Source organism: Labeo rohita, chromosome 7 (genome assembly GCF_022985175.1).
Source record: "Labeo rohita strain BAU-BD-2019 chromosome 7, IGBB_LRoh.1.0, whole genome shotgun sequence".
NCBI classification, from domain to species: Eukaryota; Metazoa; Chordata; class Actinopteri; order Cypriniformes; family Cyprinidae; genus Labeo; species Labeo rohita.
Genome location: NC_066875.1, coordinates 11,615,019 through 11,632,645, shown reverse-complemented (window position 1 = coordinate 11,632,645; position 17,627 = coordinate 11,615,019). Strand labels below are relative to the sequence as shown.

The 17,627-nt window shown below is 35.4% G+C and overlaps 1 protein-coding gene across 1 annotated transcript; it reads left to right on the top strand.

Annotated features, from left to right (window-relative positions):
- Positions 1-2,469: 2,469 nt before the first annotated feature.
- Positions 2,470-17,162, top strand: LOC127168270 (cytochrome P450 7A1). The gene is made up of 6 exons (XM_051114977.1): positions 2,470-2,649; positions 3,166-3,406; positions 6,867-7,459; positions 14,505-14,629; positions 16,160-16,338; positions 16,676-17,162. The coding sequence occupies exons 1-6, from the start codon at positions 2,570-2,572 to the stop codon at positions 17,015-17,017; spliced, it is 1,560 nt and encodes a 519-aa protein (XP_050970934.1). The 5' UTR covers positions 2,470-2,569; the 3' UTR covers positions 17,018-17,162.
- Positions 17,163-17,627: the final 465 nt, after the last annotated feature.

Genomic DNA, 17,627 nt, shown 5'->3' with positions numbered 1-17,627 from the left:
ACGCATGTGCAAAGCAAATTTCACAGATCAGACTTGTTGTGCAGGCAAGTTATTTAAGGTGTTTCAAATATTCTCCTGTACCAACTGTACCCAGTCTAGCCTGAGGAATAAGATGTTGTGTCAGTAGCTGACAATATAGAAACTTCCTCCAGGTGTGATGGTTGTTTAAAGCCCATATAAAATCATGACAATTTACTACAAAGTAAATTAATAGTTTGACTCATGGCTCAAGCAGGATTTTTTTTTTTTCTGGAACCAGGGGTCAAAGCAGATTGTAAAACCTGATAAAAGTGTGCAAAGTGGCCCTCTTGTAGAGTATGCACAAATGCCCAGAGGCAAAGATACCCAGTTAAACATTCTTTCAGAGACAAAAAGCTGCACAAACTAAGTCAACTTAAAACTTTAACATTATTGATGGCCAAAGCTTTCAGCTTTCCATTCACTCTCCTTTGCAACACCACAACTTGGAAGCAAAATGAGGTTGGCACAACCTTAGGAATATTTCCTAACCTAGGGTGCAACAAGACTTTTACCACATTCTCAGAAGTTCCAGAAAAAATAAATAAATAGAAGAAGGCCAGAAACACAGCCAACATCTCCAGGCAATTTGCATGTCCTTTTAGATGGCCATCCCTCAAGATTCCTATAGGCTAGGCACCCCTGATGAACTGAGTCCCAAACCAACAGGGAGGCATCTGTCAAGTCTGCTCCTAGGACAAGCAACATACTGCTCCTGGGTCAAGAACCCAGGCTGGTGTTCAGAGTAACGGAGAATGAACGCACTTGCGTGTAACTCTAAGTCTGAGGTAAGAACGACAACAAGGAATCACTGATTGTAGATCTACCACTGCCCCTTTAATCTTTAATGATGAAGTGCTCTTAGTCGCCCTCCAATCTGAATGCGATTTCAACCCAAGGAGAACATTTCATCAACTAGTCTAGTGAGTTAGATATATTTAGGAAATTTAAGCAGTATTGTCAAGCGCTCAACCAAAACCCCAAACAAGCTTTTACCAAATTTCAGCAATTGATTTTGCTCTGCAAAAAGAACGGAGCGGATTAACTTCATCTATGTTAACGACATATGATTTCAATCATACCCGATGAAATAAAATCTGACATTGTGGAAGATGTTAGAGAACACAGACATGCTAGATTTGTGACAGACACACATATAGGCACAACATAATAAAATGATGATGCAGCTGTTAACAGTGAGTTCAGATGAGAAGTGCACTTTGGGTGAGTTTATTGGACTGTTAATAAAAGAGTTTTTGTCTGCCCACAGTTCTGTCCTTCTAATTTGAAGTGTAATGTTGTGAAGTTGAAGTGCAAATGGATGTCTGGATTGTGATTAGTGATACTGGGTTATATAAACAAAATTGACCATGTAAAGTGAGAGGAGCTATGTTCCAAATAAACAAAGCATTTTTTCTGAAAACATTTCTTGTTAAGTGTTGAATTATTAAAGCAAAAGGTATTACAAACATTTCTGGACTCAATGTTGTTATTTCTTTAAACTACTGATAGGCCCTAATTGGTTTTTGACATGTATTTATGTTGCAGTATAAAACTGCTATGTTACAAAGTGCTCGCAATGGTTTTCAGGAAATGTCTAAATCCTGACCACTAACTGCCTCTGAACTTTTTCAGTGTGACTGCTACAGTGTTGATTTTTGTGTCCCACATTTCTTTTTTTTTTTTTGATTTGAGGTTATTATTTGTTATTTACTTAGTCTTGTATCAGGAATTTCTTTGAGCACTGGCTCTGAAACATATTTGAGCACTTAACCATCACACTAAAATGCATCAGTGCCAATGCATCAGTTTAGAAGCTATCAAGCCAAATGAGGAATATTCTTAGCTGAGGTGATTGTTAGTTACTGTATGAAGTCAGTTCCCCTCAAGTTCACGGGTCTCACATAAAGTGTCTGAATACATCTGAATTTAATTTTTAAAAGTGTATCCACTGTTTCATCATTACAAATCATACTAACTTGTTTTTGTTAAATGTTGTGCTGTTTTTGTAGCCAATTGTGCTATCTTTCTTTAAAATGAATGCCTGATTTTATGTTTTGTTTGCTAATGTCATTTTCATACATTTAGGTTTGGCTTAAAGGCTTGAATCCTTTATAGAACCAACTGATAATATGCATTAGTAAGAAACTCAGGAAGCCAGCAGGATCCCTTGTATATGAAGGTGTGTGTGTGTGTGAGTTTATTATGGTTTATGTATGAGGACACAAAGGTTTATAACTACTTATGTGAACATGGTTTATGAGACACTTGCTGTCCTCGTAAACCAAATGGCTTTAAAAACATACTAAACTGCGTGTGTGTGTGTTTTGCGTGTAAACCATTACGCTTACAGAGAGTCTCCGTAAACCAAATCAACATGCTAGTGTGTGTGTGTGTGTGTGTGTGCGTGTATGTGTGTGTGTGTGTGTGTGTGTGTGTGTGTGTGTGTGTCTGTGTTGCGTCAAGCATGCTGCGGGGCGCGTCTAAAGGCGACGTCCGGGAATAAGCTAAAATGTAGTTAAGGAGAAAAGCAAAAGGCAGGTTACCCGAAATGGCTACCTTTCTTGTCATTGTTACGATGATTTTTCTTGCAATTTGGATAGTGTGGATATGCGGCCACTCACGGAAAAGGTGAGATGAACTAGCGGTCATTAACAAAAGTCTCTCTTGACTTGTTACCCGTACAACGCAGATCTTCACGCTTAACGTGACGTACTGCACGTATAACAAGTGGAAAAGAAAAGGTATATATATATATATATATATATATATAAATGAAAGATAGAAAGTAAGAAAAGATAATTATAAAGATAATTTTTATTATGTGGAGACCTTAGAAATATACATATCAAACATAATACATGTGGCTTCGTAGGATTGGGAACCAAAGATTGTGGAGACACATATGCTTTATTCAGTTTTATTTAGAAAGCAGAAACACACTGTGAATGGCAATAAAAAGATTGTATGATATTTTGCTCCTCCAGATTCCGGTAGTCTTAAATGGTAGTCTTTCATTTCTTTGCCCTATAGCCCACAGGAAATGTAACAAGTTTATTATTAAAAATAATTTCAGATGTCATATGATTACATGAATTTTTAAAATGGCTAACTATGCTCTCTGTCTTTGTGTGTGTATATTTACAGGCGAACAGGAGAGCCTCCACTGGTTACTGGTTGGTTGCCATTCATTGGTGTCACATTGGATTATGCTGCAAACCCTTTAGGCTTCTTAAGAGAGACTCAGAAAAAATATGGGAATGTTTTCACATGTAGGATTGCTTGGAAGTACTTCACTTTTGTAACAGACCCTTTTTCTTTCTCCGCTGTGGTGCGGCAAAGCAAAAATCTTGACTTTCAGAAGTTTGCTGTTGATTTTTCACACCGGGTAAGTGATTATGAAACAAGCCTGGATGAAGAGAATGCTTTTCTTTGAATGTTATTTTTCATCTCTTTGAAAAGAATGAGCAATAATCTCTCATTTATCCAATGAACCAGCTTCATGAACTACGTGATCTATAGGCGCAGTGACATCTAATCTGTAAAGTTGATGAACGTATGCAGAGATGCTCGGTTTGCTCCTGCATAAGTATCTCCCTTACCGACAATAACTAGAATGAGCTCTTACAGTTTTTCTCGATTGCTAAAACACTATAAGTAGTCTTTTGAACTAAAATTTCAAAACCATAATGCCATTTTTCAAAAAGCACACCCATTTTCCTAAACTATAAACACTACTCCCCTGCTTTAACACATGAGTCAGATTTGGTGAACTGTTACTGCAAAACTCTACACACAAATCCCTACATTTCTCAGTGCTTACATCATGTGGTCATTTAGAAAGCACTAGCATTCAATATTGTTCACTCAAGTCTGCAAAGTTTGAGCTCAATTAGTACACAATTACCCAAGTGGAAACACTAGGAGTCAAAATTTATCACACACCAATCAGAAGCTTCGATTTAGATAAAAGGGCCAAAGTCAGTTTACAGTTTGGTGCTTTTCTCAGATCAGAAATGAAATTCTCAAAACTACTTGTTCAACCTCCACATCATGTAATCACTTGTGCACATCATAAAATGTTTCTAATTTTTTTTTTAACAAGTTGTGTTTGCTTTGGTACGTTCATGTAACTGATTATGCAATGGATTTGTCTGCTTTTTCCTACATTTTCAGTCCCTATTGTCATGTTGCTATAGTCTTACCCCTCAAAACATCAAGTCATTAGCTCATCGTATATGTCTTTGCAGGAAATGCTAAACTTTTTATCTAGTTGTCATAAACGGTCAAGCATATTCTACACATTTCTATTAGACTTTTTGTATATTTGCCATAAATTGTTAAAGTGAATACTGACTTTCACCAGAGACTACAGATCAACCAATGATAAAGCAGTTCTTTGAAATAGCTCAAAGGTACATCTCAACATCTCATGAACCTTCAGTTGGAAAGCATATATAGACAGAGGACAACACAACACAGTTACAAATTCTGACAGTGCACTTTCTAATGTATATTTCCGCCTTTGCCCATATTTACTTTTTTCTTTCCTATTGCACAATGACTTTGTAATGTATTTATATGTTATTTTATTTTGTTATGTATATATATATATATATATATAATTTTTTTTTTTTTTTTTTTTTTTTTTTGTCAGACCACTAGTAAAAGTGTAACTGTGAATACTATCTGCTCTTTTTCAATCAATATCCCGCATACAGTAATATGCAATTTCGAAGACAAAGAGTATAAGGTGAAGAATGACGACAACAACATGGAAGAGAAATAGGAAGGGCAAGAAAACAAGCAGTCTTATATATTTTAGTTGATGCGTGCCATGCAAGGGGATTTTACCTCTGCTGCCTGTCCATGCCCAATTTAGTCTGTGATGTTGAGGAGGTTGTTTGGCCTGTCCCAGACCAAAGACAGGGTGCTGGGGCAGAACAATTATTTTTGTTGTTGTTTGCTGTTCTACAGTACAATAAATTAAGGATTAAAACACTTGCAAATGCATACATTTGTTGTGTTCATCGTGTTAATTTAAAAAAAAAAATTTCCCCAAGCAACACTTATTACCAGTTTTCGTAGTATTGTTTTGAATTGATCTCATCAGTGTGTAAAACTGTGTTATAGTGTGTGTGTTTTTGAGGGTTTGTGTGTCATGTCTGAGAGCAAAGTTTGTTTTTTCAGCAAGATTGAGTGGTTTTGAGTGGAGAGCTTCATTTTGACCTGAATATAGTAAGTTTAGGGAATTGAGTTAGAAGTTACGGATTTGTGTTTAGAGTTCCGCAAAAGCGAGGCATAATTTCAAGAAATGTGTTTAAGCAATTGAGAAAAACTGTAAGCAAAATGAGGTATGGATGAAGATTTATAAGCCAACCCAAAAAAGCATTTCCTCTTCTCCTCCGATTGAAAAATTGGGGCGTGAAAGGCATGTACTTTCAAGTCAGTACAGGTATAAGACAAATCACTGACCTTAAAAAAAAAAGCTGTTATGCAGCACCATACCCTTATTACCATATAACTTACAGTTAAGAAATTCCTTGATGAAGATAACATGCCTGAGCAAGTCATCTATCTTATCTGCACCCTTAGCCTGTACTAAACCAAGGAGTAAGAGCGTTTTCAAGGAAAGAGCTTTTATATGAACACTCTCTAGAACAGCCCCCACCACTGCAGGTTTTGGATGTCTCCCTTATCATGTACTGTTTGGTGGGGTAGGACAGATGAACAAACTGATATGACGTTATTTCAAACTAAATCAGGCCAAAACAAAGTTTGTTTTGAGTTCGTTTCGGAAGTTTGAAACAGTTCACCAAAGCAAACCACCTTAGCTACCATTGATCCATGGCGATTACACAGTTGGTGGGTGTGCTCTGGAACTCCACCTTCTTTGACGGGATTGATTATATATTGGTAAAAATAAATACTACCAAAAAATTATAAAACTCCATACCGAAATCCCAGATAGCCATACAATGAAAATAGAAATATAAATAAATAAATATAAAAATTATTTGTGTTTGGGATGCTGTAAGCATGGAGACTGTAGTGTACAACGTTAATTTGAAAACATTTAGGTTAAATGTTTAACATGAATAAACAGTACTCATAAACGGCTGCTGAGATAGTATTCTCAAGTGAAATGGGTTGTGGCTAGAAGGGATACGCCTTTGACTAACGATGAAATAAATTGTTCTACCTATTGGATTGTGTTTTTTTTAACATCCACACCTACCCCAACCATAAACTTAGCCCTTACTATAATACAGAAACAGTTTTATTGTTGTACAGTGTGACAAAAATAATGTTAGATTGATGTCCGCATGCCCAGTAGCTAGAGTTGTATTCCTTCTAGCCTTAACCAGTGAAATGAGTTGGGGGTTGGACCCGGCAACAGTGTTCGTTCATCACTTAAGAAGCCCATAGGCAAGCAGACGTGCCGACACACAATGCAGTAAATCACACGTTTTCCTCCCATAGAAAATCAATATAAATAAAACACATAATGTAGCATAATGGACAAAGACAATTATATAAAAACACTCTCTTGAATCAACCTGAACTGGTAGTTCTGGTCATCAAGAGCTCAGGAGACTCAGATTATCTCCCAGCAATGACAGACCCCTGTGTAGTGAGGAGGATGAGTGAATGTTTGAAAGAGTACTCATAAACTGTTGGATCTTATGACAAAGTGCTGTGGTGTTCCTCATTTCAGTCACTTTGAATAAAATAAACAAATCTAAATGTAACATAAAACATGGGCTAATAACTGGGTTTGATCTGGGTTTTGATTCTCTGCCTGTTTCTTATATGTCTGTTTATCCTTCTTTTTCACACACACACAGGTCTTTGGTCATGCTGACTTTAGCGCTCCAGTGTTCAGTCAGAGTTATAAGGAAGTTCACAGCATTTTTCGACAGACACTTCAAGGCCCGTCACTGCAGCAGCTAACTGAGACCATGCTAGGCAATCTGCAGATGGTTTTGGAACTAAGACTACCATATGAGCACAACTGGTTTGAAGAGGGTCTTCAGAGCTTCACAAATCGCATCATGTTTGAGGCAGGTTTTCTCACTCTGTTTGGAAAGGATGCAAGATTTCTTCATGCTGATGACATGTCAGGCACTAGAATATGCATGCAGAAAGCAGTGCAAGATTTTTTGGCGTTTGATTGTGCTTTCCCTGCACTAGCTGCAGGGGTTCCCATTTGTCTGTGTGCACAAGCATGGCGAGCAAGGGAAGCTTTAGCAAAGGAACTGCTACATGATAAGCTTCATCGTCGGAAATGCATCTCAGATCTGATTCAGCGCAGAATGGACGCATTTGACCGCATGCATTTGGACGAAACTGGAAAAGCAAGGACACACGTGTGCATGCTATGGGCATCACAGGCTAATACTCTTCCAGCAGCCTTTTGGAGCCTGTATTACACATTGAGGTAAGTTGGCACATTACATAGGTAATATAGACACTGATAAAATCAGTGTCCAAATGTATATGTCAACTATGTAACTACACTAATTACTGACAATGACTGTAAGCAAAACATCGCTAAAAGCAAAAAAAAAAAAAAAAACACATTAATTCCATATATTGTTACTAGTGCTAAATAAGTGAAATGGAACAAATGGTTTGACAGACTAAAACTTCAAAGCATTATGCGACAGATCTTGGAAACTTCCACCTAAGATCTGTACAAATATTCTCAACTATGGTATAAAAGATGTTAAAGAATAATTTGATATACTATTTTACTTTACACAATAGTGTGTAAACATGGCCAAAAATGGATTTTCCTTTTATAATAAATGTATCTATTAATTGTCTCTAATTTGCATATTAAAGTGTTCTTTGGGCATGTAATGTAAAAAGAAGTATAATAATGAGAGTAATAACTTAGCAGTTTTCAACATCTTGTATTTCGTAGAAACACTGATAAACAATTTCTTGCCTATTCACTTATTATGTCTGCCAAAAATGCCTGATAAGCATGATGTATGTCCTGGTGTCCACTACAGTGAACATTTATGAAATTGAGGCATATCTTACAACAAAAAGTCATACTCTGCTTTGAAACCCCAGTTGTCCTGAGATATCCAATTATGACAGTTTGAAAATTAGTCTGATTTAAATGATAATGACAGTATATTATCATATTTCTATAAGAGTGCTGAATTTAGTCGTACAGTCAAAGTCTATCATAATTAAAGGCAAAGGAAGAGGAGATCTCATGATCACATCGCCAAACATTTGGTATCTCTGAAAAGCCCTGAATGTGCTCTGTTCCGGATATACAGAACAAACCGTCTGTCCGGCATGTATATATGGTTTCAGAGAAATTAACAAAACTATAATGCCCTCCACAGAGGACAAACGTACACACCTGGATCCCAGGAGGATATAATGTGCAATGAAAACATGTATTACAGTTTTTCTCAATTGCTTAAACACATTTCTTGAAATTATGCTTCGCTTTTGCAAAACTCTAAACACAAATCCGTAACTTCTAACTCAATTCCCTGAACTTACTATATTCAGGTCAAAATGAAGCTCTCCACTCAAAACCACTCAATCTTGCTGAAAAAAACAAACTTTGCTCTCAGACATGACACACAACCCCTCAAAAACACATACACTAGAACACAGTTTTACACACTGATGAGATCAATTCAAAACAATACTACAAAAACTGGTAAAACTTGGAAAAAAAAATCACATAATGAACACAACAAATGTATGCATTTGCAAGTGTTTTAATCCTTAATTTATTTTACTGTAGAGTACAGCACAAAACAGCAAACAACAACAAAAATAATTATTCTGCCCCAGCATCCTGTCTTTGGTCTGGGACAGGCCAAAGAACCTCCTCAACATCACAGACTAAATTGGCCCTGGACAGGCAGCGTGGGTAAAATCCTCTTGCATGCCCAACCATGACCCAACCCTGGCACGCATCAACTAAAATGTATAAGACTGCTTGTTTTCTTGCCCTTGCCCTTCCTATTTCTCTTCCACGTTGTTGTTGTCGTCCTCCTCCTTCTTCTCCTCCTCTTCCTCTTTCAACCCCTACTCTTCGTCTTCGAAATTGCATATTACTGTACCCGCATACTGATATTGATTGAAAAAGACCAGACAGGATTCACAGTTACACTTTTACTAGTGATCTGACGAAAAAAAATATATATATATTTATCATAAAAAAAATAAAATAAAATATAAATACATTACAAAGTCATTGTGAAATAGAAAAAGGAAATATGAGCAAAGGCGGAAATATAAATTAGAAAGTCCACTGTCAGAATTTGTAACTCTTGTGTTGTCCTCTGTCTATATATGCTTTCCAACTGAAGGTTCATGAGATGTTGAGATGTACCTTTGAGCTATTTCAGAGAACTGCTTTATCATTGGTTAATCTGTAGTCTCTGGTGAAAGTCAGTATTCACTTTAACAATTTATGGCAAATATACAAAAAGTCTAATAGAAATGTGTAGAATATGCTTGACCGTTTATGACAACTAGATAAAAAGTAGTTTTGAGAATTTTATTTCTGATCTGAGAAAAGCAACAAACTGTAAACTGACTTTGGCAAATGCAACTTGTTAAAAAAAAAAAAAAATTAGAAACATTTTATGATGTGCACAAGTGACCCTTTTATCTCCATCTCCAAGGTTCTGATTGGTGTGTGATAAATTTTGACTCTTAGTGTTTCCACTTGAGTAATCGTGTGCTAATTGAGCTCAAACTTTGCAGACTTGACTGAACAATATTGAATGCTAATGGTTTCTAAATGACCACATGGTGTAAGCACTAAGAAATGTAGGGATTTGTGTGCAGAGTTTTGCAGTAACAGTTCAACAAATCTGACTCATGTGTTAAAGCAGGGGAATAGTGTTCATAGTTCAGGGAAATGGGTGTGCTGTTTGAAAAATGGCATTATGGTTTTGAAATTTTAGTTCAAAAGATTGGTTATAGTGCTATAGCAATCGAGAAAAACTGTAATACTTAATTTATTGTACTGTAGAATACAGCACAAAACAGCAAACAACAACAAAAATAATTATTCTGCCCCAGCATCCTGTCTTTGGTCTGTGACAGGCCAAACAACCTCCTCAGCATCACAGACTAAATTGGTCCTGGACAGGCAGCGTGGGTAAAATCGTCTTGCATGCCTGATCCAACCCTGGCACGCATCAACTAAAATATATAAGACTGCTTGTTTTCTTGCCCTTGCCCTTCCTATTTCTCTTTCACGTTGTTGTCGTCGTCCTCCTCCTTCTTCTCCTCCTCTTCCTCTTTCACCTCCTACTCTTCGTCTTCGAAATTGCATATTACTGTACCCGCATACTGATATTGATTGAAAAAGACCAGATAGGATTCACAGTTACACTTTTACTAGTGGTCTGACAAAAAAACAAAAAAAAAATATATATATATATAAATACATTAGAAAGTCATTGTGAAATAGAAAAGAAAAAGGAAATATGGGCAAAGGCGGAAATATAAATTAGAAAGTCCACTGTCAGAATTTGTAACTCTTGTGTTGTCCTCTGTCTATATATGCTTAAGAAATTGAAGGTTCATGAGATGTTGAGATGTACCTTTGAGCTATTTTAGAGAACTGCTTTATCATTGGTTGATCTGTAGTCTCTACATTAGTGAAAGTCAATATTCACTTGAACAGTTCATGGCAAATTTAAAAAAAAGTCTTATAGAAATGTGTAGAATATGCTTGACAGTTTATGACAACTAGATCAAAAATTTAGCATTTACTGCAAAGACATATACGATGAGCTAATGACTTGATGTTTTGAGGGGTAAGACTATAGCACAGAGAACTGTATACATGTAATACATTTTGAACAACATGACAATAGGAACTGATAATATAAGAAAACCGTAGACAAATCAGTTGCATAATCAGTTGCGTGAATGTACCAAAGCAAACGCAACTTGTTAAAAAAAAATTAGAAACATTTTATGATGTGCACAAGTGACTAGATGTGGAGGTTGAATAAGTAGTTTTGAGAATTTTATTTCTGATCTGAGAAAAGCAACAAACTGTAAACTGACTTTGGCCCTTTTATCTAAATCAAAGGTTCTGATTGGTGTGTGATAAATTTTGACTCCTAGTGTTTCCACTTGAGTAATCGTGTGCTAATTGAGCTCAAACTTTGCAGACTTGAGTGAACAATATTGAGTGCTAGTGCTTTCTAAATGACCACATGGTGTAAGCACTGAGAAATGTAGGGATTTGTGTGCAGAGTTTTGCAGTAACAGTTCACCAAATCTGACTCATGTGTTAAAGCAGGGGAATAGTGTGAATAGTTCAGGGAAATGGGTGTGCTTTTTGAAAAATGGCATTATGGTTTTGAAATTTTAGTTCAAAAGACTGGTTATAGTGTTTTAGTAATCGAGAAAAACTGTAAGTTCAGTCAACTCAAAAAAAGTTTATTCAGCCTGAAATGTTAAATTATACTAAGTGACAACTTAGATATCTGAGTTGAATCAACTTAAAATTTTAAGGCAGCTGGGTTACTTACCCATCTGTTAAGTTTAGCAAACACAAATATCTAAGTTGTTGCTTAGTACAACTTACAGTTTTTCTCGATTGCTAAAACACTATAACCAGTCTTTTGAACTAAAATTTCAAAACCATAATGGCATTTTTCAAAAAGCACACCCATTTCCCTGAACTATAAACACTATTTCCCTGCTTTAACACATGAGTCAGATTTGGTGAACTGTTACTGCAAAACTCTACACACAACTCCCTACATTTCTCAGCGCTTACACCATGTGATCATTTAGAAAGCACTAGCATTCAATATTGTTAACTGAAGTCTGCAAAGTTTGAGCTCAATTAGAAAACAATTACCCAAATGGAAACACTAGGACTCAAAATTTGTCACACACCAATCAGAACCTTCGATGGAGATAAAAGGGCCAAAGTCAGCTTACAGTTTGGTGCATTTCTCAGATCAGAAATGACATTCTCAATACTACTTGTTCAACCTCCACATCGTCTAGTCACTTGTACATATCATAAAATGTTTCTATTTTTTTTTTTTTTTAACAAGTTGCGTTTGCTTTGGTACATTCATGCAACTGATTATGCAACTGATTTGTCTGCTATTTCCTACATTATCACTTCTTATTGTTGTTGCTATAGTCTTACCCCTTAAAACATCAAGGCATTAGCTCATCGTATATGTATTTGCAGTAAATGCTAAATTTTTGATCCAGTTGTCATAAACTGTCAAGCATACTCTACACATTTCTATAAGACTTTTTGTAGATTTGCCATGAACTGTTCAAGTGAATATTGACTTTTGCTAATGTCGAGACTACAGATCAACCAATGATAAAGCAGTTCTCTGAAATAGCTCAAAGGTACATCTCAACATCTCATGCTTTTTCTTTTCTATTTCACAATGACTTTGTAACGTATTTATATATATGTATATATGTATATATGTATATATTTTTTTTTTTTTTTTTGTTAGACCACTAGTAAAAGTGTAACTGTGAATCCTATCCGGTCTTTTTCAATCAATATCCTGCATGCAGTAATATGCAGTTTCGAAGACGAAGAGTAGGAAGTGAAAGAGGAAGAGGAGGGGAAGAAGGAGGACAACGACAACAACATGGAAGAGAAATAGGAAGGGCAAGGGCAAGGAAACAAGCAGTCTTATATATTTTAGTTGATGCATGCCAGGGTTGGGTCAGGCATGCAAGAGGATTTTACCCCTGCTGCCTGTCCAGAGCCAATTTAGTCTGTGATACTGAGGAGGTTGTTTGGCCTGTCCCAGACCAAAGACAGGATGCTGGGGCAGAATAATTATTTTTGTTGTTGTTTGCTGTTTTGTGATGTACTTTACAGTACAATAAATTAAGGATTAAAACACAAATGCATACATTTTTGTGTTCATCATGTGATTTTTTTTTTCTTCCAAGCAACACTTATTACCAGCTTTCGTAGTATTGTTTTGAATTGATCTCATCAGTGTGTAAAACAGTGTTGTAGTGTGTGTGTTTTTGAGGGTTTGTGTGTCATGTCTGAGAGCAAAGTTTTTTTCAGCAAGATTGAGTTGTTTTGAGTGGAGAGCTTCATTTTGACCTGAATATAGTAAGTTCAGGGAATTGAGTTAGAAGTTACGGATTTGTGTTTAGGTTATCGCAAAAGCGAGGCATAATTTCAAGAAATGTGTTTAAGCAATTGAGAAAAACTGTAACATTTCAAGTGAACTAAACTTATTTTAGTTGACTGAACTTAAAATTTTAAGGCAGCAGGGTAACAAATTATTTTAAGCTGACTCAACAAATTGTGTTTTTTATTTTTTACAGTGTAGTTGTCTGATGAAAAAAAGTATATATATCAACATAAAAAAATAAAATAAAATATAAATACATTACAAAGTCACTGTGAAATAGAAAAGAAAAAGGAAATAAGGGCAAAGGCGGAAATACAAATTAGAAAGTGCACTGTCAGAATTTATAACTCTTGTGTTGTCCTCTGTCTATATATGCTTTCCAATTGAAGGTTCATGAGATGTTGAGATGTACCTTTGAGCTGTATCAGAGAACTGCTTTATCATTGGTTGATCTGTAGTCTCTGCATTAGTGAAAGTCAATATTCACTTGAACAATTCATGGCAAATTTACAAAAAGTCTAATAGAAATGTGTAGAATATGCTTGACAGTTTATGACAACTAGATCAAAAATTTAGCATTTACTGCAAAGACATATACGATGAGCTAATGACTTGATGTTTTGAGGGGTAAGACTATAGCACAGAGAACTGTAATACATTTTGAACAACATGACAGTAGGAACTGATAATGTAAGAAAACCGCAGACAAGTCAGTTGCATAATCAGTTGCATGAATGTACCAAAGCAAATGCAACTTGTTAAAAAAAAATTAGAAACATTTTATGATGTGCACAAGTGACTAGATGATGTGGAGGTTGAACAAGTAGTTTTGAGAATTTTATTTCTGATCTGAGAAAAGCAACAAACTGTAAACTGACTTTGGCCCTTTTATCTCCATCGAAGGTTCTGATTGGTGTGTTTCCACTTGAGTAATCGTGTGCTAATTGAGCTCAAACTTTGCAGACTTGAGTGAACAATATTAAATGCTAGTGCTTTCTAAATGACCACATGGTGTAAGCACTGAGACATGTAGGGATTTGTGTGCAGTAACAGTTCACCAAATCTGACTCATGTGTTAAAGCAGGGGAATAGTGTGAATAGTTCAGGGAAATGGGTGTGCTGTTTGAAAAATGGCATTATGGTTTTGAAATTTTAGTTCGAAAGATTGGTTATAGTGTTTTAGCAGTCGAGAAAAACTGTAAATTAGAATACCAGATTTTTATTGTGGACTCTGGCCTGTTTAATCATTTATTCACAGTAAAGATGACAGTAGCACCTTTCTAAGTAAATTAAAGCATATGAACATTTATGTTTGTGTATTCTGACCCTCAGGTCTGTTGATGCTTTCACTGCTGCTTGTGCAGAGGTCAACAAGGTTTTTTCAGGTCAATTAATAAGCAACCAGGACCAAAGAATCTCCCTTTCTAGAGAGCAACTGGACTCTATGGCTGTATTAGGTAGGTGACTTCTTACATACCTAAGGTAATGTTTAACTCGAATTATCATGATTATACTGTATATCTGTCACAGTCTTAAAGTTACAAAGATGAAGAAGAATCAAAAGGTTCCAACACATAGGTTTTTACGACAGATATGCAGTGTCTGTATTGACGGTAAATTTGTTGAAATGAATAATATGATTATGTTTTTGTAATATACAATAAAACTATATAAGTTACATATACAAAATATTATATTATTGTATAATTAATATATAATGATGCAGTTTATATCACCTTCATAAATTGAATAAAAACAGAAAAAAGCAAAAACACGATGCACATTCTTTATTCATCATTTTGTAGATGCGGATTTTTAAAAAAATCATTGAACTTTATGTAGAAAAGGTAAATCTACTTCCGACCAAAGTGACTTGAACACACCTGACGTCGTAATGACGACTTGTCAACTTGTAAGGACGAAAGTCCCAGGAGGACTTGAATGCAGCAGTAGATAACAATCTAAAAGACGAACAGGTGTAATGTGTGTAACGTGCATAAAAAAAAGTATGCGCACATTTGAGTAGGATAAACTTTTTATCCGATAAGAAAAAATGTGCATAAACTACAATGGAGACACATTTACTGAATAAATTCCTCCATGTGCATTGAAAAAGTCATATGACTTTGCGCTATGAGACTGATAACTTGACTAACAGTGAACTGATCTCATTCACAGCATCTGTATGTTGTTATGGTCATTGGCGATTTTGTTCTCTTTGACTCGTGGAAACGGTGTTTTATTATCGAATGTTTTATGCGATATTCCAGTTTTGTGCCTAAATTTAATTCTAATTTTTGGATGGAAACATAGCTAGTGATATGCATTAGTTATTGTACTGTCAACTGTAAACATAAGTATTATTCATTTATGTTAATTCCTTAAAACCAAGAATACATTAGGCATATCCCCAGAATTCTATGAGTCTTTAATAAAAAGAGATAAAGCAGATAAAAAGATTAAATCTGGGAACATTTCAGGCTCCTATCTGGTCCCCTATTGTAGATAATCAACCTAAAAATGAGGGGCATTTAAATTTTTTTTCTCGAACATTCTAGCCCCTGTTAGAAAAAAAAAAAAAAAAAAAAAAAAATTAATGCCTCAATTTAAGCTAGTACCAGCCTAAAAGCCTTTTTTTCTAGTAACAATACATAAAGGTAATCACTCAATACAAATACGACAATTAAAAATGGTGAAACAACCAGCTACTAATACATTAAAAGACACCAGCCATGCTTATATGTTGTTGCATATTTAGACCAACATCAACAAGCCTTTTGTATTTTTTTATTCTTACACATGAAATATATTTGTATAATTACTATTAGTATGGTTATATTATTATATATATATATATATATATATATATATATGTTTATGTGTTGTGTGTTTATATATGTGTAATATATAATGTATTATTATATTATAATATATATTATGTTATGTTATGTGTTTATGTTTATTTATTTATTTATTTTCCTTTTCAGAAAGTATTATTCAGGAAGCTCTTCGCCTGTCTAGTGCCTCTATTATGATACGTGTTGCCAGTGAAGACTTTACACTGACACTGGATTCAGGGCAGACTGCTGCTCTAAGAAAAGGAGATTACATTGCTCTTTACCCTCAACTTATACACTTGGATCCTGAAATCTACCCCAACCCTACAGTATGTGTTCATGCTTATGTCAGTTATACTTTTCTGATTTAGTCTAGGTTAATTGTGTTTATTGTATGGAAGTATGGAAAACAGGTCTGACATTTTGTAGCCTGCACTTACCTAAAATATATACAAGATTACAAATGGTCCTATAAATGTTTCTAATGGAATGTTCCTATTGCACAGTACTAATACAGAATGTGATTGCTACAAAATATATTACTCAGTGCATTTATTGTACTTTTAAAGACACATTATACAGTAACCTTGATACTGCAATGCTTTAGGCATCACAGTGACTTTTTAAAAACAGACAATGTAAATACAATGTTCCTTACTTTCCCAGGAGTTCAAATATGACCGCTTCCTGGATGACGATGGTCAACGAAAGAGTAATTTCTTCAAAAATGAGCGACGACTAAAGCATTTCTTGCTGCCGTTTGGTTCTGGTGCTAGCGAGTGCCCTGGCCGTTTTTTTGCAGTGCATGAGATTAAACAGTTTCTCGCACTGACACTGTGGCATTATGACCTACAGCTCAGTGACCCTGATGCCACCCTGGTTCCAGACAGTACTCGTGCTGGCCTGGGTATACTGCCACCATCACGAGATGTCCTTCTCAGGTACAGAAGAAAAACCAACACCACCACAGAACAGTTAGGATGTGAAATGGAAGGAGATGGAAAGTAAAAGATGCAAAAAGCAACTTGAAGATCCTTGACGACAAGTGAAAGGGCAATCTTTCTAGTTTCTGTACGTTACATTATGATTCTATTTGTTTGTTTGTTTTTGGACTTTGTATGATGGATTGAAATCAATAAAAATGTAGCATTTTGCACAAATGGTCTTAATGGTCTTAACAATTAGTAAACTGCATAACAGCAACAATAGCTTCTGTATGATTCTGTATGCTGAATATTTTACTCTAATTAGCCCACATTAAAATACATTCTTTGATAGATCAGGAGATCTAGATGTCTGCCATCATACAAATGATGGTATTATTTACACATAAATAAAATGTAAATGACTACATGAATGACCACAAAAAGCAAATGCATGTCCTTTTTTGGAAAGTTTAAGAGGGTTATTGGAGTAACCTATTCCTTTTTTATGTTTGTGTGTGTATATGTATCAGCTTGCTATGTATTATGTATTTATTTTACATAGTAGCCTGTGACATAAATAGAAACATAAATTCTTCTTATAACCAGTAAAACCAGTATTTTGGAAGATTCACAAAACATGCTCATAAGATCCTGTATAGCTATGTTGTTTATTTGGTAATGTTTGTCTGATT

Coding starts and splice junctions, on each gene's coding strand:
- LOC127168270 (XM_051114977.1), top strand. CDS start 2,570: ATGGCTACCTTTCTTGTCATTGTTACGATGATTTTTCTTGCAATTTGG. Junction 2,650..3,165: donor TGCGGCCACTCACGGAAAAG/GTGAGATGAACT, acceptor GTATATTTACAG/GCGAACAGGAGAGCCTCCAC. Junction 16,339..16,675: donor AAATCTACCCCAACCCTACA/GTATGTGTTCAT, acceptor TTACTTTCCCAG/GAGTTCAAATATGACCGCTT.